This window comes from Melospiza georgiana, chromosome 2 (assembly GCF_028018845.1).
Source record: "Melospiza georgiana isolate bMelGeo1 chromosome 2, bMelGeo1.pri, whole genome shotgun sequence".
Lineage (NCBI taxonomy): Eukaryota > Metazoa > Chordata > Aves > Passeriformes > Passerellidae > Melospiza > Melospiza georgiana.
The window spans coordinates 79,880,519-79,906,245 of NC_080431.1; the positions used below are offsets into that span (position 1 = coordinate 79,880,519).

General features: G+C 42.9%; 1 protein-coding gene across 1 annotated transcript in view; it reads left to right on the plus strand.

Moving 5' to 3' along the window:
- Nucleotides 1-1,013: 1,013 nt before the first annotated feature.
- CLCN1 (chloride voltage-gated channel 1) overlaps nt 1,014-25,727 on the plus strand; it is a 56,758-nt gene continuing 32,044 nt past the window's right edge. The window contains exons 1-2 of the mRNA XM_058045549.1: nt 1,014-1,064; nt 21,478-21,720. Of these exons, the coding sequence (XP_057901532.1) occupies nt 1,014-1,064; nt 21,478-21,720 (294 nt within the window). The remainder of the gene's footprint in view (nt 1,065-21,477; nt 21,721-25,727) is intronic.

Consider the following 25,727-nt stretch of genomic DNA (forward strand, 5'->3'; position numbering starts at 1 on the left):
CTACAGATGTTCCAGGATCCTCAACAGCCCACAAACTCTTCCTGACTATGCTGTTGAGCAGCCTTAATTGGCACAAACTGAAACCCAGGAGGCTCCATCTGAACATCAGGAGGCACTTTTTTACCATGAGGGTGCCTGAGAACTGGAGGGAGTTGCCCAGAGGCTGCATGCAGAGTCTCCATGCTTGGAGATACTCAAAAGCCATCTGAAAGTGGTCCTGAGCAACTGGCTCTAGAAGGCCCTGGTTGAGCAGGGAAGCTGGGCCAGATGACTTCCAGAGCTCCCTTCCAACCTCAGCCATTCTGTGATTCTGGATATAAAAGATCCTGGGTGTTAGCTATGCCAGTGGATGAAGGTTCATGAAGGTACAAAGACTGCAAGGAGTGCTGTTTATTTGTGGTGAGGTAACCAGCAATAATAATGGGTATGCTTGAAGAAAAATTATGTTAAATGTGAGGACAGCATAACAGTAATTCAAATGAGGAATCATCTTCCAAGGCCTGCTAGAGAACTTCCTCTCTCAGATGCTGACACTTCACAAGATTGTCCCTGAAAGAGGTTGTGGAAATAATCCTCTTCAAAGTTGCAGGATGGTTATCTTGTCTCTAATTTTGGTAATTCATCATTTCCATCCTTCTCTTCCTTCATCTCTCTCAGCCATCAGTACCCGTTCTTTCTGTGGTTCCCCACCCTTTCCAAATGGAGTGAAGAATGACACTGCCTGAGAGAGGAGGAGGAAACGTTACCTCCTGTTAATTTACTGAGCTGTCCCATTGCCAGGACAGCAGAGAGAGATTAAAGCAGGGAAGCAGACAGAACAGGAGGGGGCAGGGAGTCTCTGGTTACACTCTCCCTCTGTGTCTTTCCCTCACCAGTAACCTTCTCTCTCAGGGTACTCTGAGGGACTTCAGCTGAAGCCTTGTGCCTGTTTCACTCCATGATTTTGCTGGGGAGGGCAGACAGGAGGACAGCCCTGAACAAGCCCTGCTCCACAGGACGTTGTCTCTGGGGATATGACTGGGGATGCCTCTCCAACGAAAGCGTTCCGATACCAAGAAACTCTGGTGAGTATGATACCTGCAGCAGCACAGAATGTTTCCTACGTGAGAGCTGGCTTCCCTCCTCTGCTTAAGGCACTGAAAACTTTCTTTGCCTACAAATATCCTTCCCAGTTTGCATTGGACAAACTCCCTGAGACATGTGCCCGAGCACATGCTCCAATAGTGGCTTCCTTCAAGAGAGAATGTGGCCATGTTCTCCTTGAATTCCTAATCCTCATGGGTGAAAAATTTACAACACCAGGCAGGTTAAAAAATGCTGGCATGAGTCAGAGCTGAATCTGCAGAGCTACACAGAAATGCAGCTGCTGGTTGTGAATGGGTTTCTCTTATCAAGACAGCCACCGATAAGGCACTGAAGCCATTCCCTGCCCTTTGTTACAGCTCCCACAAGAAGCAGTTAGGATTCTGCCATAGTGGTGGCTACAGGCGCTGTGAGAACATGGAGCACGTTGCTCTATGGCATCCTTTGGGGACATCCCAGTGGGGTCTTGCACTGCAGAAATGAGATTCGCTGCATGTCTGTGAGTCCTCACACTTTACTGGACAAGTGGAGGTAGCAGTTTGTCCTGTGCCTAAAAGGCTTCTTGCTTTGGTCCCTGAAGTGAGAATTAGCATCATACAATCCAGATTGCCTAATGAACACCATGAATGAAATCCCAGCCTTTAAAAATGAATAGCAGCCTCTTTGTGCCTGGGCATGCAAAGTTTTGGTAGCAGTGTTTAGAGAGAAGTAAGACTCAGTTGGGGCTGAGGAAAAAAAAAATTCTCATCTTATCTGAGCTGCTGCAAAGAAAGATGGAGACTTTTTTACATGTTTCTTTCTGGCATTTCTTGACCACATCTGAGTAGTGTCTTGCACTGCTTTGTTTTATAGGTATTTGGATGCAGGGTGTTGCCACACATTCTGGTTTTTGTTTCTAGAGCACCTAGTTTAGTAAGGAGAAGGTATGGAGAAGGAAGGGATGGGCTTTGGGAGCAAGAGGCTGAGGTGAAGAACTGGAGAATGGCTTTTAGTAAAAAAATATTCTGCTGCTGAATATTGCTCGTGTGTATGACAGAGTACCTTAGAGATGAATGAGGACTGTATGATCTTCAGTGTGACCATACAGCCCTTTATGACTGAAATCTTAATTTCAAATCCAGTCTTATACAATGAATGTAAATTTCTTAGTGATCCACAGTAGGCACATCACAAGCACACACCCTCAACTCAACAGTGGTTTTTTAAGAATGCTATTTATCACATATCAAGTATTAACCTTGCCAAAAGAGCCAGTCAGTACAGTGGAAGGATTAGGATGTATTTCATCTCTCTTGGCCTGATTTTCTGCATTCAAATATAAAAAAGAAACATCCTCATGTCAGAAGTGAGTAGTATCAACAGTACAGCATTGAGGCTGAGCCTAATATAGAACAGAATGGGATTGCCATGACCTGTTTTATTGTTTGCACTATAAACAGACAAGTAATGATTGCATGAGGTACTGAACTGTTAGGAAATACTACAAACCCAAACAAAAGCAGCAGTAAGCAAGAGAGCATGAACCAGCACAAGATGCAGAAGAAGTGAGTATGCTACTTGGATAAAATGGCTATATTTCTTCTGCAGGTATAACAAAGTCATGGATCTCTACAATTTTCAGTTTTAGGTTCTTGGTGTAAAACTAGACTAGTCAGAGTAAATAGACTAAGGAGAGTTTTCTCGAATGCCTGTGGGAAGACACAGCTAGCACCAGATTTCTTGAGTTCAAAGAGCATGATTTGTATAACTTGAGCTAAGGCAAATCTTTGACAAAATATTTGTCCATTAAAATAGCTATTTGTGAGAGAAAGACATACAGTGTATTGCATTATATTAATTTATTCATAAATTTATCCCATATATTTGCCTCTGAGAGCTTTTCTAGGCTTCTGTACAGGACAGGATTGTGTAATAAATTATGTCTGATTCCTTGAGTACCTGCTAAGGTAAATCCCAAATGATTAACTCTTTGTTGAACTCAAGTCATCCCCATCCCTGATAAGAGGGCAGCAATGCTAGGACCTGTTTAATTAGGGATGATGCTAAAGTTAGGAATTCTTTGAGAATGACCATATATACCCAAGTCCTTAGGGATCATAGGCAGAGTAGCAGCTAGTTACTGGAGCAGCTATTTGCTGGATCCAATCCAGGCATTAGTGCTCAGAAGGCACTGAATCAGTAATCTCAATTGAAGATAAATTATTTCTCAAAACAAGCAAAATTAAGAACATTTATAAGGATTATGTGGCAGATGAAAACAGGACTGTAATTCTGGATGTTGTTGCCTCAAGTGTTTTTGCCAGACGCTCTCAGGACTTGAGTATCTTAGCAATTTACACCTTAAAATGCTATCTTTAGGAACAGGCTCCTCTCAAGTATCAGCATTACATCTGTTCACTCCATGTACTCAGTCATGTTGGTTCGTTCTTGTTTGGTGAGTGAACAGAAGCAGAGAGCACTTCTGAACTAACGCTGCATACATCAGTTTTCAGACATAAAGCTACCACTGCTCTCTGGGCATGCTGCTTGGTCATAAAAACAGACAGTAGGTCATTGCCTGGCTCAAAGACTGTAGGAATGACTGCTGTTTTCCTCTGATTTAGAAAATCTATTGTAGTGTCACAATCCACAGCCAAAGTCACTTATGAAGCCTGTACATCTTGGGGTGAGGAGAGATGGTAGATGAGGCAGCTGCTGGTCAGCCTTCAAGGTCACAAACCATCTACAAGAGAGCGCTGATGAGTCAACTGACCATTTCTTGTCTCTAAACCCCTTCTATGATTGAAGTATCTGTGTTTGTTTATATACTGTGGCCACCTTATAAATTTTTTCTGCTCCTGGCTTTTTTTCTTTTTTTTTTTTTTCCTTTTTTTTCCCATTTCCAATAATTTTTAACTATTTGTTTTCCAGGTGTTCATGCCTCTTAGTCACTTACTCTTTTACCATTTCCTTGTTGCTCTCACATACCTTCTCCTCACTGTTGTGCTCTGCTGGTCTCCTCAATTTGTTTCTCTGCTCTTCTTGCTCTCAGTACACATGAGGCCAAGTGTTAGGTTTCACAGCTGTGTTTTTCTCTGTGCCTTCCTCACATCACTGCCATTGGATTCTGTTCTAAAAATATCCCATGTGACCCTTTCCCTGTGCTGTCCCAAGGCAGAAGGGGGATTCTCCCCAGCTCCCCTCTCCTCTTTTTATTTTTGAAGATGTTGTCAATCATACAGAAAGTAATGTTAGAAGGCAGAAGAGACCTGGGAAACTGAGGTCATGAGAAAGATCACTTGTGCAGATTTGTATTGCCAGTTCCAAAGCTGGAGAGGACAAAAGATGCAGATGAACATGGGGCCAAGTTGTATGTGGCAAGATGTAGGGTTGTGACAATAGAAAAGAAAAAAAAGGAATTCTTTCTTCAGTCCATCTCTGCATGGGAGAGATGTTCAGGGCAACCTTACCTGTTTAAAAGATGAGGATAGGAATTTTTGCTATATTTTGCTGTGATTTTAAGCTCTGCTGTGAGAATAGCAGCTTCTTGAGGAAATTTTCTCATTTCCAGTTTGTATTGCTAGCAGGTCTGGTCTCTATCATTCTATTAATAATTGAAGTTTGCCTGCCAGTATTTTGGTTTTGTTGCCATCAAAGCAAAACCACAAGAATCACAGAATGATCTATAATGGAAGGGAACATTAGCAGCATCCAGTCCAGCCCCCTGCTTGGTTATGAATTTCTCTTGTTTCAGCTCATGGCTATTGGCTCTTGCATCTTCCTCGTGCCTCTCAGAGGAGAGCCTGGTGCTGCCCTGCCTATACCCTCCCTCTGAGTGTATTGGCATTTGCTGTTTGCAAATCAGCCTCTTCTCTGGGGTGAATAAACCCTGCTCCTTCAGCTTCTCCAGTCAACCATCCAAGCAAGACTTCCTGAGGTGACACCCACAACTGCACACCTGTGCTGTATATTCCTGACTTAAACACCTTTCCCATGGAGAAAGTTCAGTTCAACAGTAGCACATGCAACAGAAATGGTACCAAAGGCTTTACTTTGCCTGACTGTTGCCCACATTGTCCTGGTTCTGGGTTATGGGAGCAGCTACAGGAACAGGTTGCCTGCAGACACCACATTCTGGATTGCACCATCCTGGCAGGGAGGGCAAGGGGCCTTTTCTGCTACTTGCAGAATAGTATTTTTTTAAAACTCATTTCCAAAATCATTCAGGTATTGGACTCTGTTGTGAAGGTGTCCAATACCTGAAGGTGAATTACAATTTCCATGAATTGTACAGGTCTCCTGCTCAAAGAAATAAATTCCAAGGGCTGGCAGCATGCCAATCAGTCTACATGTTGCCATTGATCTTGTGCTGTAAAAAGTAAAAAAACTTGTTCATGTGTAAATGGCACATGGGGGTATCCCCCATTTGTGTGAAACCTAATTGGGTAGTTGCATGCTATAAGCTTTTTTTATATGGACAAAGAAAATACATGTTTGCTTTGACATCTCATGTGTGCTGCTTTGGCAATATAGCAGATTAAATTATTTCACGCAAGTTTGGGGTAGAGGGTACGTGTGTGGGAAGACCTTGTACAAAAATTCCTGACATTAAAAAAGACAGACCTGTTGCTAGTATAATTCTCAACAATGGCAACAGAGGTGCAACTGGAGTACAGAGGTTAGTGCCCCAGCTGTACAGCAGGTGGCATACAAAGTATGGTAGATGAGAAATAATTCATCAATACTGAAATGCACAGCAAATAAAACTCCTCAGGGTAAAGTCAGCTACTGTTGTGAATCTCCACACAATCACAGCAGAGAACCTGGGCATGCAGAAGAGAAGCTGGCAGTAAACATGACATAAAAATAAGTTATTTTGTCAGCGTTTACTTTAGCAAAGTAGCAGGGAGTTTTTGCCGTCAGTATTGATGGAAGAGCTTCCATGTACCTGTATGATAAAATGATCACTGTTAACTTGTTAATGCAGAGGCAGGACAGACAGAAGCTTAATAGTGCTGAACACTACCTTCTTGGAACCTGCTTATCTTAAGTGTTCATATTTACTGTTAAGTAACATAGAATTTCTTGATGAAACCAGATTTCACTGCTGTTTCTTTGCATGGGAAGGCATATAATGTTTTTGTATTTGTTAATCACACAATTCTCAGTACTGAACATAGAGGCAGCAAAGAGATCCTCCACACATTGTGACTGCAACAAACACTTTGGTCTTTGGACCTTGATGAGGACGTAGTCAGAATTAAAGAATTTGCTTACATCTTTAAAATTCAGGGATTTATCTCTTCAACAAATTCCTGCCTCTTGGTGAAGAAATTGATTCTTACTCATTCTTCAGGGAACCAAGTGGCTGTTGGGATTGTTAGTCATCCACTTCTATGACGTATTTGTAAAAGTTCATGGATCAGCAATGTTTCCCCATCATCTATCAGCACTGAGGGTGGATTCTAGAAGCACATAAAAATACAAAGCGCCTTCATCTACTGCACAGTGCTATGGTGATTGTCAGTGGCACCTAAACTTTTTCAAAGGAAGTCAAATACCTATAGCTCTAAAAACTCTGACAAACTACATGTAATATGTTCTGATTTGGTGCCGTGAGGAAACTACTTTGTGCACCCCCAAGTTTGTTTCAGATGGAAGTTTGTCCAACTAGTCTTACCTGTGCATATTCTGGCATACATATCCTTTGATTACATGTAAACTATTATAAGACTAAAGATATCTATATCCTGAGACTTGGAGTTTCCCACATCTCTACTGGGACACTGAAGAGGAGAGAATTTGCCTGAAGACCAGTCACAGAGGCTGATAAAGTATTTAACTGTGAGGAGGAACACACTGCTTTTAACAGCTACAGAAAAATAGCTACCCATTTTTGAGTGTGTGGTCAGCCAGAACTGCTCACAGTCCTGCAAACAGATTTCAGAATTAGATGATGCTTTCTTCAGACCATTGGAAGAGGTCATGTTCACAGTCCCTGGAAGCAAACCTGCTGCAGCAGTAAGAGCAGGGCACAAGCAATCCTGAAGTCTCCTGGAGTGCATTGCCAAGAAATTCATAACAAGATAATCAGAGACAGCAAGAGGAGGTGCTCTGCAGGACCTGATACTTGAAAAGGAGGAAGGACAGGTTAGGGATGTGAACATCCAGGACAGCTTCTGCATCTGAGGAGGGAGGAGGGCTCAAAATAAGGTTTCAAATCTTGAGTTCAGGAGAGAAATCTTTGACTCTTCAGGGATCTTATTGGAAGAATCCCATCGGAAATGGCCCTGAAGGGAAGAGGGGTACAAGAGGGCTGGTTGTTTTACAGAAATAATCTCCTCCAAGCTCAGGAATGATTCATCCTTATGAGCAGGAAATCAAGCAAAGGCAGGTCTGCATGAATTAGGAAGGAGATCCTGACAAAACTCAAACAAGTGACATGGGACAACTCTAGGGACACCAGCCATGTGTTAAAGGATGAGGTTAAGAAAACCAAAGCTCATCTGGAGTTTAATCTGGTGAGGGACACGAAGGGCAACAAGAAAGGCGTATCAGCACAGGTGTATCGTACAGGTGTCTCAGCAGCAAAATTGAGGCAATGGAAAATGTGGGCCCTCTTCTAAAGAATCAAGGCAAATTGATTCTAAAGAAGATGATGGAGAGCAAGGACTCTCACTGGAGGAGGGTGAGGTCAGAGAACATTTAAACATACTGGGAATGCACAGATCCATGGAACCTGATGGGATGCACCCACCAGCATGAGGGAGTTGGTCAATCTCATTGCAAGGCCACTCTCTATTTAATCTTTCAAAGCTCATAGGGATTCAGAATGGTAACTGAGGACAGGAAGAAAACAAATGTCACTTCCATCTTCAAAAGGAGCAAGAAGTCCAGCAAACTGCAGGCTGACCCGCTTCAGCTCAATCCCCATAAAGGTGATAGAGCAAGACTTCTTGGGAACCATTTCCAAACACATGAAGGACAGACTCCCCAACATGATTGGGAGTGGCCAGCATGGCATTGTGAAGGGAAAATCACATTTAACCAGCATACAGTTCATTGGCCAGTTGAGACAGCCTGGTGGATGAAGGAAGAGAAGTGGATTATGGTTATCTTTACTTTAGCAATGCTTTTGTCTCCCACCACATCCTCATAGTGAGCTGATTAAGTACAGGCTGGACAAGTGGACCTTGCAGTGGATTGAAAATTGGCTGAACTGCAGGGCTCCAAAGGTTATGATCAGCAGCACATCCTTCTGCTTAGCTGTGATGAGGCTAAACCTGGAGTCCTGTGCCCAGGTCTGAGCTCCCCAGTTCATAAAACCCATGGAGTTTCTGGAGATGGTTCTGCAAAAGGCCACAGTGATGATAAAAGGATGGGAGCATCTCACATCTGAGGAAAGGCTGAAAGAGCTGGGATTGTTCAGCAAAGGCTCGGGGGAGGTCTCATTATCTGATGGTAGACTGAAGATGGTGGAGCCATTCTCTTCTCAGCAGAGCCCAGTCACAGGACAAGACAGAATGGGCACAAATTGAAACACAGGAATTTCTGTCTGAACATAAAGAGGCTTTTGCATGACTGAGCACTGCCACAGGTTTGCCTGGTGTGATTGTTGCATCCTTGAAGGCATCCAAAAGCTGTCTGGACACAGCCCAAGGCAACTTTAGCCTGCTGACACAGCTTGAACATGGTATTGGACAAGACAGCGGGTGTCCCATCCAAAGCCCAAACATTCTGTAATTCTGTGATTAACTTAAGTACTCAGAGGAACAGCAGTGCAAATTACCTACTGGTCTACAAGATTATTGTCTTCTAAATATGACACAGAATGTATTTTTAATTCTTTGTCTGTAATGAACTCTCTTATCTACCCTTGCTGTTAAATGACTCACGCAAAACTGTCATTTACTTCTATTACAGAAAAGCAAATTAAAACTGTTTGCCTGCATCTAAATTCCAAGGAGTTTGACTTCAATAGAGCAAGACCCTACTTCCTGAGATACAGCCAAATTAACCTTCTCAGTTAATTTTCTTCATACTGCTCAATATTTTCCAGACCTCATTGTCCTTTCCAGCTTGGGAGGTTCTAGTCCATTTAACTGTACCTCATACAGCAGCTATTCCATAATTTGACCATCCACTAAAAGTCTCTCAGTTCTACTGTATTAATTTTGAGACTTACGTAGGGAAAGAGAAAACAAACATTGTTCAGATGTACTTGCACATTGTATTTTATTAGGTATTATTATCCTACTTCTTAAACATAGTTCTAAATAAATGCTAAAGAGGTCATTATGATCATTCAGTGTAACCCCAAGGTCTTATTCTTACATATTGAGAGCTTACATAGTTGAATAGTTCTTGTGTATGCAAAGCTAGAATGCCTGTTCCTCCTTAATCACTTCAGATTTATTGTGACTTTTCATCTGTAATTTTATTGCTCAATCATCCTGTTAAAGCCCTGTACAATTCTTCAGCCAGTCTGTTTTTATTCCTCTGAATAGCTTACTAGCACCCTGTGAGCCCTTATCCAGACCAGAGAGGTATTTGATATTAATTCTTCTTGGCATCGAGTTTGTTATCAACCGTAGGGGACATGGTACTGAGGGCAGGCTGCTTTTAGTTCCAATTCCATATAAAAATAGGGCATGTTGGAAACCTTGTTTCCATTAGTTTGAAGTCCATAATGCTCCAGGCTCAAAGGGCAAAAGAGCTGCAGGTTCACCTAAGCTTTCCAGGAATGGGAAAGGCAAAAGCAGGATTAAACACATGGCAGCTATGCAACAGGGTAGTGGCAGAAGAAACAGTCAGCATGGTGTAGGATCTTTATTCCAGGGATTCATGGAAATCTTACTCTTGGGAAGATGAAGCCAGGGCTAAATAAATTTCTCTTGCCTACACATGTGTTTTAGTGCTGCATGTGAGCATGTACATTTTGGATGATATGATCTATTGACAGCCGCGCGAACATCTTTGTTCTTAAATGCTGCTTCCCTATGTGACCTGCAGTGAACTCACTCAGAGCATAGCTCTGAGCACTTAACCGCATGAAGACATGAGTGTTTTTCGATCGGTTTACCTTTCACAATGCTCACAATATCAGAGCTGGTGCAAGGAAGGGAATATGACCATCCTTTCTTCATGGCACTCAGTTTTGAGACAGCTGTAACAGTTCAGGCCAATGCTGAAAAATCTTGAGTCTCATTGTGTTCTCTCTTCTTTAACCTAGATGTATTTCAGAAGCAGTACCAACTACTCTTATGCCATGACCCTGGAAAATATCTTTTTTTTCCCTTATAACTGCCTCATACCAAAAGATAAAAGAACTAGACTTGACATTTTGTCTGGAAATGTGGAGCAAGGGAGACTAAGAAGGTCAGGGCCTGATGCATCACTGGCTTTTGATTAGGCAGGTGCACAGTGTGACAGGCAGCCTTTTCTGTGCAGAGCTCAGGTACAGCATGGTGCTCCACTAATAGCCCCTCAATGCAAGCCTCAGAAAGAGTCAGAATACCTACAAGGAGTAGTCCTTCCCCTTGCGACTCTTCACTCCCCACTAGTTCTAGCCCTGAGCTGCCATATGTTGTCTTTATTCTCTTTTACTCTTCCATCACTGGGGGAAACTACTTGCATGCTATGTAGCAAATAAGTAGTGTAATAATAGTGTAGTAGATTAATAGAATATGCTAAGATATCCTTTCCAAATTCTTCCACAAAGTTTTTTCACTCTCAGAACCTCTAGTGGTTTCTGCTTCCAACCCGACTCTTTTTTCTATGTGTAGGCTTCTCTCTTCTTCTTTCCACTTTTCCAGATCAGTGTGTTTGGTCCTGTAGTAAATGGATGTTCTTTAAATCTGATGATTTTTTGCTACTGCATATGGAGGACTGACACAACTGATTCCATAACAATACTTCAGCTGAACCTGATACCACGATTCAGCTTCTTAGCTGAAACCACTACTTATTTCATGGTGACCACAATGTGCTTGGAGTTCAATAACTCCATAGAAACAGCAAAGGTCAAAACATAGACTAGAATGGATCAAATGGAGAGCCACATTAAAACAAAGAAGCTTTTTGACCTATTAAGAGAAGTGTTCAAAAAAGTGAAACATTTCCAGAAGATATGAAGGTTACTGAAAGACACCATACTGGTATCTAAAGAGAACAAGTCCACACAAAAAGGCCTCAGTCCTTCTTTAGTCTGCTTCAGATCCTTCACATGAATGCTGTCCCCTGCCAGGATGCAGGTGATATGCTTATTATAGGGTTGGAGGGTGTACTAGGAATCCTTTAGGGAATGCTGACCTCCTGCCTTCTCATTTATATCTGCCTCTTATTTCCAATGCAGCTCTGTAAGAAAAATTCAAAGCTGGGTCCAGACCCTCCTGTGGACAGACTGTGGACTGCAGAGGAAAGCATCTTAGTAACAATGACATTTCAGACCTGGTTATCAGAACACAGATATTGAAGACGTTAATGCACTTCTAAGCAGATCTGAATGCTCAGCAGCTGATTCAGGGCAATGATCATGTTCCCCAGTACACAAGACTATAGGTCAAGGGAGGACAGGTCTGTAATGATCAGTGTGGCAAAGCTCAGTATGTAACTGTATAGACAGATGTCTGTTCATGGTCCTACCAGAAAGCACAGTTAGACTGGTGAAGATCTCCTGCAGGAAGACAATGGAGAACCCTCCTGCCCAGAGCAAGGAGATTACCTTGCCCCTACAGAGACCTCACTGCCATCCCATGGGATTTAATGATGGCATTTGTAGCAGTTTTATTTGGAGGGAGAGGGAAGGAGCGTAAGGACCTGTTGGCTGGCAGTGGTGGAGCCACTGGGGCCAGCTGTGCTTTCTACCAGCAAGTTCTGTAGCCAGAACTGTGGTCCCTGTGGTACAGGGAAGCACCACAGCAATACCCTCTGCATCCCTCTCCTCTTTGATGAAGAGCAGGTTGAAAGCTGCCATGGCAAGGGTCAGCTGCATCTTCTTCCCAGAGCAGTGAGTCTTCAGCATGTGGCATAGCTTGTCTGTCAGCAGGATGGGTCTGAGGAACCTGCAGACTTGTGTGAGCTTGTGGTCCTCATGGTGCCCAAAAACCAGTGGTCTAGAGCATTTCTGTCCTTCTCCCCCTAAGTAAATGTCCCCAGCCCAGCCAGTGCACCTGCCAGAGAGCAACAACTCTCCTCCTGATGCAAGAAAACCCAGAAGAGTGAGTGGGAGTGGGATTTGAAACATTTCACAAAGTCCATCTCTACTCTTTTTTTTTTTTTTTTTTTTTTTTTTTTGTTACTGACTCAGTCCTTTCAAAATATACTATAAACATAATATAGAATAGAATCTGGAATCTGGCTCTGGCTCTGATATAGACAAGAAAAATTTTATATACACCCCAGACCAAGGGCAGTGCTTGAACAGGATACCACAAGTAGTCTTAGGCATTGCTGCTGTTTCTGAACACCTAATAATGCAAGAGAAGGACTGTGAGCAATGGTCTTGAACAAACACAACATCCAAAAGTCTTTCATTTCTCCTGAACAGTCCGAGTTTAACAGCTTGTAGAACTAATTTCAGCTCCCAACATAAGTGAAAGAATAGTTTCCACCATTTATTCTCAGCACCTTCCTCTCCATTGGACCATTATCTCTGCAGCATTCCTGATCCTGGTCAAAAGTTTCCAGTGTCAACCTATAGCCCCTTACTGGACTCCTGTTCCAGGGTTAATATTTTTAGATGTCATGGACATTAGATGCCAGCCCTGGGACCCAATGCCACTTACGGGGAATGTCCTGCAATTTCTTCTGCTGATTTATCTTAATATCCTGGACTTAATAAACTAAGCTACCTGTCTCTTTGGCGCTTGGAGATTGTATCCCCTCATGGCCCTGGTGTACTTCTTGCGCCATTTTTCCCCTTGTGACAATCTAAATTGGCTCTTGCTAATAGGTGTGCAGCTATTGAAATATGAATCCCAATATTACCAGTTAGATTGTGCCTGGGCCGGTCTGACCCTCGCTGCTGGGCCAAAGGCAGCAACTGCAGTGTATCACCCCAGAGATACCTTGGCTTGCTGGAGATTGCAGTTGGGCACTGAACAAGTCCAGGCTTGTTAGGAACCCCGTTTACCTCAGGAGGAATGGCTTCAGGCGATGGTGAAGAGAAAAAGGATGGATTCTGCTGGAGGGTTATATCCAGAGGTTTATTCCATGGTTACAGAGGTCTGAACGTGAGCAACTGCTCCAACAGAATCCTGGCCTCATGGTCTGATCACCTTTTTAAGCTCAGGGACAGGGGGAGGGGAGGTACAGGTGAGCCACCAACCAGGTGAGAGGGGCAGGGTCTCAGGGGAAGATGACACCCAGTCAGGCCAATGACCCCCAGGCCTGAGGGGCATCCTTTGAACATGACCAACCACACAACGCCTTGCTGGAATGTTAAGCCTGATTGACAGGACTCACTCAGCATGGGGGCAAGGGGGAAGGGAGAGAGGTATAGGCACACCTGAGGAAGTGACCTGGAAGTCCAAAATGGGACATTACAGCACGCCACAACATGCAGCAGCTCTAGTTTATAAAGCTTGACAGAGAAAAGACTTTTTGCAGCCTTCAGGCCAAAGAGTGGCCCAATACTTGAACCTGGATGCACGTGGTTGATGCAGTTCTTCTTCCCTTCCCCCAGCACCTTCCTGCAAGTCAAAGCAAGGGGCTAGAAGACAGAAGAGGGAGAGAGTCCAGTGAATGTCATGCTGACTCTCACTCTCATCCCTGTATCAGCAGCCAGTGATAACAGCAAAGGTTATTGCTGCAGGGGAATGTCTTTGCCCTCATTTGGGATGGATTCATTATTCAGGCTGCCAAGAGAAACACTATCTTTCCTCTGTTTACCTTAGTCTTTATCTCATATTACCACCAGGGATTGTTTCATGGAAAACAGGCAAGACCCTTGCTGTGCTGGAGAGTTAGGTGTTTTTTTTATGGGTATCTGCATTTAGATGGGGGAAGGAGAAGGGGAAGGTTAGTCAAAACTTTTCAGGAGTTACAACTGTCCTAGTAAATAAGTATATTAAAAAATCTTCAATGCTAGTGATAACACATCTGTGCTACAGCCCTTCTGTTGACATCCTGTATCTCAGTTGTCTGAGATGGGACAGGACAAGCCAGAGCTGCCAACAACTTGTACTTAGCAACCATGGCTCATGCAAGCACTTCATAGCATTTGCTCTAACCATGTCAAGAGTCTGAAATGTAAGCAAGAGCCAAGTGTTACTTAGAAAATTTTTATGGTGGATGAGAGCTCTGTTGCAATCAGAAAAGACAATCCCTTTTCTCATTTCTAGGTGTATTCCTCATCCCTTTTTACTGACATTCATGTGAGCATGCATCAGCAGGAATGAAGAGCTGAGCTGGCTGAAAATTAATTTTTTCCTTGCATCAAGCTTCTTGATCACTAGTTCCAGTACATAAAAAAAATTAGGACTGTCCTTTTCAACAAGTCTGCTCCTCAAGTGCCCCAAACTAGGCAATGTGATCAGTCTCATAGAGATCCATAGATCATAGGGCTTCAGTGAAATTGCTTTTCAGGCATTTGAAAGTGGAACATATATCAGGAAAAAGAAATTATTTTTCTTGCATATCTCTAATCCTAGCCATGGCCTGCTGCAGGTACTCTGTCCATATTCATGGTTCCTTCTTCTTGACCAACCTCAGCTCATGCACACCTCAAACATGTCCTTGAAACTTTCCCAAAAATCTTCCCTTCACAAGCCAGTTCCTCCTCCTAAACCTTTCAACTATGGCCACACATCTTCATAGTTGGCCATATTTTACGTAAGAATCATCATTCTGTTGTTGAAATTAGCCAAATCCAGTTCAAACCCAGGAGCCTGTGGCTGACCAGCTCAGCACAGCTCATCAGTGCACTTTCTTTCCACCCTCGTGGTGTTGGTCAGGCTGTGAGTCACGGCATGACTGACAGATCTAATGGGCAATTATTCATTTTACCTGTACAACAAGCAATCCACAGGGAGAAGGGGAAGAAAGGCACAAGCTACAATTTCTCTGTGCTGGAATAATAACAAATTTATTAGCTTAGAGGTATCCTTAATAAGTTTTGATCATTAAAGAAAAGTCTGTATTTCCTAGATGTTCCTTGGTCCTTTCTGCTAAAAATATCTTCAAGCTGACTACATCAGAGAATGTTTGTGATGCAAAATTATTCTCCTAGAAAATAAGAAATCCACTGAATCTACTTCAATCAGTTAATTGTTTGCTAGTTCTCACTGTACTTTAGCTGCTTTTGGATGCACAATCCTGTCAGAAAAAGTTTTCTCCTTCTAAGCAGTCTAATATTACTTTTTTGTAATTGCTTTTTTTCTTATTTTGGTACTTGCATGCACACTGTGCCTATTTGATTTGTTCTTGGTTTATCCTAAGACAAGACGTTCACTTTTCTACCTCACCAGTAATACACCTCTTCATTTGGAAAGCCTTTTGGCAGATGAAAAGAAGAAATTATTTAATAGAAGCTACGGGGTGCTGTAGGGTAGAGAATCACCAAGGGAATTGAGGGCTGCAATTTTAGAAGGGGGCAGCTGTAAGGGAGGAGGCATCCAAGCTGTGGAGATATGGAAACAATCTCCTAGGCAATAGAGTGTAAGCACAAAATTTTAGCAGCTCAGAAGGTCATCAACTTAATTGCAACCAAGGTCATAGTGGGTTAGGGAGAGTTGTGTGTAGACTATGTATTTCTTTCTGTGCTTTCTGACTTCCATGCTTGAAGTTTTCTCTATTTAAAATAATCAAATAATCTTATTTTTATTCTACTAAAGGCTGTTCTGTATTGAGTTTTGAAGCCTGATGGTGTTTACCTGAGAGCTCACCAGGACAGTCAGATTCACTTTAGAGTTCTGAATGAGTTTGGATCCATTTATAAAACCAAATTTTGTTGTCTTCTCTTTAATCTGAGTTTCTGTCTTGTTCTTATTGCTGGGTTTAAGTCTCTCTGCTGGTTATTTTTGCTCTCAGTTCCAACCTGTGACCACATTGTGATGTAGGACAATACAACCTCGAGTTAACAAGTAATTTACCTTAGATGGTGTCATCAACATGGACATGGTGCTCTGTGCTGACTGTCACAGTCAGGTTGGTTCTGGAACTGGGACATAACCCTGCCCCTTTAAAGCTCATTTGGTTTTTGCCAAGTCATGGCATATCATATTGTCATATCATGTCATATTGCACTGCCATCCTGCCCTATCCTGATCTGTTCAAATTTCCTTCCAAATTCCTCTACTCCAACATCTGCTTCAATGGGTCTTTCATGTCTTTGTGTTCCTGTAAGTATTTATCTGATGCCAGTTGTGAGATTTTTTTTCCCCATTCTGCCTCTTTCTTCTTGAGTTATCAAAAGCTGATGATTTTCAAAATCTGCCCTGTTTCTGTCAATTCTGCTCTACTCAGTCTAGTATTAGTCAGTACATGTCCACTTGAATATCATCATATTATCTTGTTATTTCTCCATAATGAAAGCCCTTAAACTTTCTGGTCTTTTTCTTTTGAGTTTTTGCTGTGAACTCAACCCTTCTTTCAAGTGTCCTCTGAGAGTTCTCTGCCATTGTCTCTCCATATCCAGCCTGACTTACTATGTGCCCTGCACAGCCTAAATTTCTATCTTTTGCTGCTGTTCAAGCCTCGGTCCATGATCTATTTCTTCTTTTAGTATAAAAGCTGCCTTTTCTTCCAATCTCCCTCCCTCATCCCAGCCCTTTTCACAGCATTCTTTCTCTCCCAAAGCTCTAATTGCCTCCTGTAGCTCTTTGAAGCCTCCATGGTTATCTTGTCTAATAAAATGTCCTAGTCAAGAGCTTTGTTCTCATCTAGAAACCATTGCCTTTTCTAACATCTACTGAAGTCTTTTTCCTGCTTTTTTCATTCTTTTTTGCTCCATCTAAAGGTATTGCTTGAAGCAAAATATTCTTTCTGTATCTTCCTGTCCAGGTTCTCATCCCCTGATGCCCTCTGGTGCTTTGTCTTTTATTGCCTTTGTGTTTCTCTCTTAGGGACCCTGTTAGTGTTAAGTAGTCATCCCTTTGTCACCTTTCTCCTCTTCCTCCTTTAAAACTCCCTTCTTCATCTTTATAGTTTCTTTTGTCCCATAGACTGTCTTTTCTATTATGTTCTTTGCAGACTTGTGGACCTCTTGGGCTGGGCTTTCTCAAGCACAGAATATTATTTTTTTTCTTTGTTGTTAAATGCCTGTTTCTAATCTGCATGCAGGGTTCTCTGTAACAATAACTCTGCCTTAGCAAATTCCATTCCTATCAGTCTGGGGTGGCAGAGGGCTCTGCATCACCATCTGCTATAATGTCTGTGTACGCAGGTTGAAAAAATAGATGTGGTGTTTCACTCCAGAGGAGGCTGCAGTCTGCTGGTGGGCTGCAAGGCTTGTGTACAGGGAGGTCATGAAGTGGTCTAGATCTTTCAGAACAAGCCAAAAAAAGCTCTAGCATAAACACAAGCCTCAGAAGTTGGTATGATGTCTGATAATTGCGTGGGCAGGGCATAGGGAACATTAAGATTGTCACTGCTGATAAATAGTACTTGGATTATTTCAGGTTATAAATCTCCTGGGACCAGACCATGGGAGAAGTGTGAGTCTTCAGATATCCTTACCTCCCTCCCCACCAGCCTCTCAGAGCTTTCACCAGCCTTTCAGAGCTTTCTAATGCCATCAAAGCATTAGGATGAGAAGGCTAGGAATTGTATTTCTGCATCCTGAAAAGCATTAAGGAGAAATAAATTAATGCAGAGAAAGGCAGACCTGAGGGAAAACTAAGAAGAGGAGTGAGAAAAATAGAAGCCTGACTGGAAAAGAGATCCATCTCGGTTGACAGCTCTTCCAGTTTCTATTATTTTCTTTATTGTCATTTAATACCCTAATTTGGACTGTAGCTGTATTTTCATTCATCACAAACATCTTTTCTTGAAACACATTTTGGAGTCCCACTAGGGCCTGTAAAATGCAATGGACAAAAAAAAAAATGGTGTATGAGCAGGTCGTGTAACTTTCCTCTTGCATGCCATGGGGAGGTCTGGAAACTTTTGTGAGCCTTTTCCAGAGGCTTAGGTGCACCTGAGGAGTCAAGCCATGTGTGCAGGTCATCTGTGTTTGTGGCTAGTGCAAGATGGTTAAGATGTGTTATTTTTACGTCTTCCTCCAGCTCTGTCCTAATCTCCTGAGTGTGCTGGTAACCTCTGAAGCAACAGAAATGCTCCATTGGTGAGTCCTGGTGGAAGTGCAGAGCAAGGTCTGGGGAATAGAAAGCAAAACAGAGAGACAGTAAAAATATATAACAAAGAGCTATGGCAGGAGATTGCAGGAGGAGTGATAGGGGAGATTTGACAGCAGTTGCTGGGCAGCAGCAGTGCAGAAAGGCAGATTTTTTTCAAGGTATTCTCTATATTGTTTGTGTTTTTATCTGCAGATCTGAAAACATGGAAAAGATGATGAGTAAAGCCAGAATTTTACTTTTCTTTAGGCCAGCTGTGCCAGCTGGAAAAAGTGGACAAATTGGTGGGTCTACAAGTTCTTCTGAGAGTGAAATAGAAGCAAATTGAAATCTCAGAGCAAATACAAGTTGAGAGTAGCTGCTTTGAATTTAACTAAAGTAGTGTCTGTGAGGCTGGAGGCTGTGACAGAGATTATTGGTACCTTGTGAAATAGCAAGGATTGTTAATAATTTCCATAGAGCTGACAAAGCACTTTCACCTCCAAGGGTAAAGAGGTTGATTTATAAGCTCAGTAGCATGGTAAGATTAGTGTTCAGGACACAGGAAATATTGTGACATAAATCCAGAATCTCCAAAGATTGCATATATTTTGTAAAGCACTGAAATGACGAATTTCAGTTCTCATTGTTTCCTTGTTAGACAATATCTGGGTACAGAGACTAGAGGCTGTGACTCTGTTTGATGAGAAGTGGGAATTAGTTGAATATGAGGTTCTTAGCTGCAGATGAGCCAGGTCTTCCCTAGTGCATAGGCGCCACCATGCCCGCAGTGATTGCTCAGGATCAGCTGTGTAGTTGCAGCACTGCCATGCACTGACTGAGGTGTGTTACACTATGGGAAGCACAAGGAGGGGCTCAGGGGGTTTGTAGGATGTCTTCCTAGTGAGGACAGTTAAGGTTTCTTCTTCAAGTAGCATCTGGAGTCACTTGGTTGGCCTTGAGGTCCTTCGTGCTTTTATTGATGAGGTGACTGAGACTGGGACCAGTTAGGAAGCTGAGAGGGAAAAAAAGCTTTTTCCAGTTCTTGGAAAAAGCCTTTCAGGGTAGAATCATCCTATTTTGAGCTATTACTATATCATTGTTTCCCTGGACATTCCACAAGAGTATCATGCAAGATAGGCAGTAGAGTTTGATTAGCTGGCAGTAGAGGGTTCATATTTATACTGCAGCAATTTCTAATGTGCCATTCTTGTGCCTCTTGAAAACAAGAGCTAGAGGAGTGCACTTTCAGCTAAAGGTTCTCATTTGTTTTCTGCAGTGGCTCTGATGAGTGTTCTCCTTCAGTACATATAATAGTGGCTGAAGATCTGGTGCTGTATTACAGCTTTGATATTTGCTGGGCTCTACTGTGTTCAGTTTTTAGGCTTCCTATACATGATGTACCCTATATTTTAGACATTTTTTATATTTTATACACTATATAGATTGTGCTATGTATAATTTTTTAATATAAGCCATAATGACAATGGCCTTCCAAAAGCATCTCAATAGGTTTGGAGCAATTAATACCTTTTTGATGGTAACCTGTAAGGGCAACCAAATGTTTTTCTTTGATTTCCTAGAAACAGTTGCTTAGAAACTCTTCTTTAAGGTGATTCATTTCAAGTCTTGTCCTGCCTATGGGACACAGTCTTTCTCCAGAAGATAGTGCTTGTTGACAGTAAAGTGAGTGCTGGTGAGAATGAAACAGGAGAGCCTGTAAATTTTTGGGGCAGCACTAATATTGCTTTTGTAAATATTCAGTACATTTAATGCTTGCCTGGCCAGATACCAGTTGTAGATTGCACAAACTAACCTTATCCATGTGGACATTACTGCTAATGGATATCTATATCTTAGCAGGAGAATGAAGAAGGTGGTTTGTGCAAGAAATGAAGTGTGTCTTCCTCATGGATACTTTCTTTCTACCTTACTCTCTAGGACCATGCAGACTAAAAAAAAAAAAAAAAAAAAAAAAAAAAAAAAAAAAAGCAAAAAAAGAAATGTTTTACAAGAGTCTGCAAAATGAAATAATAAGACCACTGTTATAGGCCCAAAAAGGGATGTTTTGCCCTTCTCTCTACCCCATCCTGCCTGCAAATCTCTTACTCAGTATGAGTAGCTTGGCATATGAGGTCTTTTTTCTTGTATACAGTTTCTGGGACCTTGAACTCTCTGCTCCTCACTAATTAATAGCCTCCACAAGAAATATGGTTCCAGGCAGCACTCTGACAGTACTGGGAGGTGTCTCTAGGCCAAGTTGCTTTAACATGCTTCTCATTCCTGTTACTGGCTGGTAGCTCACTGGTGTTGGCTGAGCTTGTTGCTTCTCTCCCTGAATGCTCTACTCTGTGGAAAAGTGAGCATCAAGAAGAATTAAATTTCTGCATACGCCTATAATTGAGTACCCACAAAGCAGTTTGGTGACGTGCTTTGAAGAGCAAAGTATTCCCCATAAGAACATCTGGGAAAGCTGAGATTAGACTGTAATGTTCAGCTTTACAGGGATGTCTGACTTTTCCATTAGGGCTTGCTGCTGTGAACTGTATGCTTAGAAAACTTGTCTTGGGACACTGAGTGAACACTCATCTCGTTCCATCTCACCATGGCTGCTGGCTTCTTTATGGTTGTTGCTCAGTCTTTAGGGCACCTGGTGTCTGGGGAGAAAATGAGGAAGCCCACTGACCTTTGTTCTCATTGCAAACAGAGTGCATGGGATGGGGAGCTGTGAAAGAAGAGATATTCTGGATAATAATTTCTGCTTCCACCTCTCTGCTTTCTGTCTGTGTGCTCGTAGCTCTGTCACACCACCTCCTTCCCCTTGCCCCCTCCCTCTCCTTCAGGAGTTCCCCTCTTGCTCACACCTGATATTCAATCCCAGCAGAGTTATTGCCTTTTGCTGAGATCAGACACGGCACTGGGGAATCATGTGGCTGAGGAAGGTTGCTATAAATATAGTTGAACCCTTTGGGCAGGAAGGGAAGAAAGCGAGAGAGGCACAAGGAGGAGGAGGAGGAGGAGGGCAGAGAGAAAGAGAGTGCAGGAACAGGACAAGGTGGAGTGGTCTGAGGAGAGAGAGAAAGGAAGGATCAGCAGAGAATGCGGAGGCCATGCTCTCTGCCAGAACACGAGGTGCTTCTAGGTAAGGCCCAGAGCAGCAACTCAGTCCCAGAGGAGCGTGAGGAGGAGTGGAGGAATGGAGAGCTCAGAGAGCAAGACAGAGGATCCCAGCTGGAAGCCAGCTTTGTGGGGGGGCACACCACAGTACGACTATGTCTGCTTTGAGAAATGCACCCGGTACGGGATTCCCCTGGAGGCAGGACACGAGGCTGGGCCCACACGGGATGACCTGCGCTCCCCGGAGAACTCCCTCAGCTACCCACAGGTAGGGCTGAACAACGGCATGGTTTGTGGCAGCACAGGTCTCCCTGGGGTCACACAGGCTCTGGGGCTCTCAGAACACACATCCCTGTCCATCCCCAGTGCCACCAGCTCTCCCCTTCTCTTGCTGACTCCAGGTCGGGCCTTGATGTTCATGGCCGTACTTGCACCAAGGATCCCTAACCAGTCATTCAAGTCAGAGGTCATTGTCACCTGCCACAGATGCAACGAGACTTGGAATGGGCAAGCTGGGATGGGGAAAATTAACCAGAGCATTAATGTGTTTGTAACAGCAAAGAGAAGCTGCAGCTGCTTTCAAGCTGTGTAGTGATATTGAGTAAAACTAAAGACAAGCAGTGATGTATGTTTATGGGTATCTGTACAGCTGTGTAGATGAAGTAAAGCTCTCTTGTGACTTTCCTCTGACCATGAAGCCCTTCATGGTCATAGATCCATACATGTATATTGGTATTTTTGGTAACTGTTAGTGGCACTGTAAGTGAGGGATTTTCTAACCCTTAAGCTTGACCTGACTCTTGCTCTGGTTTGTACAAGCACTGGTGCAGAAAAGTGTCTGGAACATAGATGTACTCTGGTTATGGCTTTTTGTTCATTATGCTCTGTATGTCCCTTACCTCTTCTTTTGGGACAACCGCCTGCAAAGGAGAGGGTTTACAGAGGAGTCCTGGTGTTTTATTTCCTACCACTCTGTTCTGATTAAGCTGATCTAAGACAGCTTTGGTGCAATGAAGGATCCAGTCAAATTATGAGGAAGAGAGCATGTGAATGTGAAATTCATAAAGTGGAAGTTTCTCCTTAAATGAATACAAATCCTCTTACATGGATGACGAATGATTGGGGAATGAAGGCCATTGTATTAATTGTCTCCTAAAGACTTGGGTGATTTAATGATAGGAAAACAGGCACATTTGCCACCAAGAAAATCTCTTCCAGTAGAAAAGCATCCCAATAGGGATAGTTATGTGTCACACTGCCAAAGATCAGAGAATCAGTTCCATGGCCATATTCAGGAATTTCTCTTCTGAAACTGCCTACAGCATCTGAGACCTTGCATATCTCCTCCACAAAAGTCTTCCCAAATCACCCCACTGGCTTACTTGAAGCAGCAGCCCAGATGGACAGAGGTCTGACTTAGGCTTTGTTCACACCAACACGAGACAGAGCTTTGGCTGCAGCAGCCACGCCAAGAGGGTGAGCAGGGGAGTGGGATGGGGTGGGAGAGGTGTGTGTGCCCACCTCAGGCTGAGCTCCACTGGGGTCATGCCTGCCCCATGGGGTGCAAATGGGGCTGGAGAGCTGAGGTGGGTGAAGGAGATGCACCTTTGTGTGTGTGCCATGAACCAAGAGGGAGCTGGGGTGTGGGGAGCTTCCAGATGCAAACCCTTTCTCCAGTAAAGCACATCCATGCACAGAAACTTCCCAGCTCACACAGATCCAGCAGATATGCCAGTCCCACACACCTAAAACCACTGTCCAGTAGGCACAGATGACAGTGAGGCAACACCACCACCAGCTCTGTGCTCTTGCTCCCTGACACCAGAGTGTCTCTGTGCTCAGTTCCAGAGGCCTGATGGTCAGTGCATGCAGATAGATGATCTCACATACAAACAAGAAGGCCATCAAACCCATTCCCATGCATAACTTCAGGCAGAAACATCCCCAAGCAAGCATGCATTCGTGAAGGCAATTTGTAATCTAAAAACCAGACAGCTGTATTTATAGTTTCCTGAAAGATGTGTCCTAGAAATATTTTATATAAGCAGTCATGTACATGTGTGTATGTACATTTATCATGGAATTTTGCATGCAAGCATATTCTGGCTAAGCCAGGTTTGCTGTGGATATGTGTATTTTGCTGGTCATTCATGCACATGCAAACAAATTATAAATATGCACAAGTAGTTTGTACAAACATGCACACTTATTATCATGTAATTAGCATGCAAAACAACCCCTTGCACATGTTTTCATACATTTCCACACAGAGTTAGCATTAAGATTTCTTTCCCCACTGTCATCTGAAAAACACTTGACAGAGATTTTGATTCTGTTGACCCCTTTTTTTGCTAGCTGTTGCCTTCTGTTGTACATGTGATTTGGTTTGGTTCACACAGGCCCCAAAATAGTGAAATCTTGGTCCTTGGCCTTGGCCCTTCAGATAATTGGTAGTAAGAAACCATAAAGTGGTTAATAGATAATAACATAATAGTAGTAGGATGATAATAATAATAATTATAGTAATAATACTTGTAATAATAATAATAGTTATAATAATAATAAGGAGAAGGAGAAGGAGGAGGAGAAGAAGAAGAAGAAGAAGAAGAAGAAGAAGAAGAAGAAGAAGAAGAAGAAGAAGAAGAAGAAGAAGAAGAAGAAGAAGAAGAAGAAGAAGAAGAAGAAGAAGAAGAAGAAGAAGAAGAAATTTTTGGCAATTAATATAACAGATAGTAGATACATAACAGATGATGTAATTTACCTTGTTAAAAATATACATTATCCTATACTGTAGGATTTTGTATTGTTTTATTTCTGCATGAGGAAGCAGTTACAGCTGGTGAAGTATTTAAAAGCTGTGCTATTTGTGACTATAGAAAGGGTGTTCCTGGCAGGGAGCTCGCTCAGCTCATACACAGATGGGGGTAGTGGGAGGGATGTGCAGTAAGAAATCAGGCAATGCAGTAACACAGAATAACAGGCTCACAGAGAGAGGTAGGTGGGAGGGCCTCTGGAGCTCTCCTGCCCAAATCCCTACTCACAGCAGAGCTGACTCCAAGGGTAGGTCACATTGTCCAGAGCCTTTTCCAGGCGTGTTCTGAACATCTGCAACACTGAAGATTCCCCAGCCCCACCGAGCACCTGCTCCTGTGCTGAACTACCTTCAAGTGGGGCTGGATGGGAACATGTGTTCCTTTGTATGGGCTTTCCTTTCTTGCAAGCTGTGCTTTTTCCCTTTTGTCCATCTCTGTGCCCCTCTGAGAAATCTGGCTCTGATGTTTCCCTCCAAACCCTCTCTCTCTTTAACAGTACTGCTGTTAGATTTCCCCTTTGGCACCTTTTCTTCAGAAACAACTATTATTTTGTTGCTGTCCCCTGTCCCTTACACATGCCTCATTGTCTCTATATCTAAGCAGTGGACTGAGATATTTTACTAACATTTGAATTTATGTGTGTGCTGCATTTTGGGAGGTTTCACCTTTGAGGTCAGACGTGGCTTCTCCTTGGTGATGCATCAGGAAAAAAAGTCACCTAAGGAAGATAATTTTAGGAATAGCAGGATGGCTACAAGGCAGAAGTGAGAGGGAAAGGAGGTACAGGCTAAGTCTGCCTCAGTGGCTGGGAGCAGCAGATCATAAACAGGATGCACTGGCAGAGCTGGAAAAGAGATTTCAGGACTGGAGTACTCCATGCATTGTTCAGTCTGAATGGCATGGGAAAGAGCTTGGACTTTGAACTGTGGGAGGAGGGCAGTTTCATACAGGTGCTGACCCCTCAGAAAATAGCTCCCAGTAAAGTCTTGAGGTTGTGATGTGCTTTTTCCCCTGAGATTCTGTGAAGCTTTTCCTCTGTTACTCAAAGAATGAAATTTCCCCAATTTTCAGAAAGACAAAAGATCATTTGCATTGATAAATGCTTCATATCCGAAAACAAACTTTGCCTTGTTGGTTTGGTTGTGGTTCGTTTTTTGGGGTTGTTTTGTTTTTGTTGGTTGGTTTGTTCTTGTTTGGTTGTGGTTGGGGGAAATGTATGTTCCTCCCATCTATCCTGAGTGGTATTTATACCTTCAGCTGGTTTTGCACCATTTTGGTGTCTCCCTTAGCATTTAGCCAAGTAGGCATGATGGCACCTTTTCTGGTTCAACACTTAGGTGGTAATTGAGAACTTATAAAATTGCCTTCATTTTTTCTGGTGCTCAGAAACCCTGTGTTCCTCGTGCTAGAGAGGGAGCAACAGAAGAAGGAACAGTCAGAGTCGTACTGTGTTATATTTTTA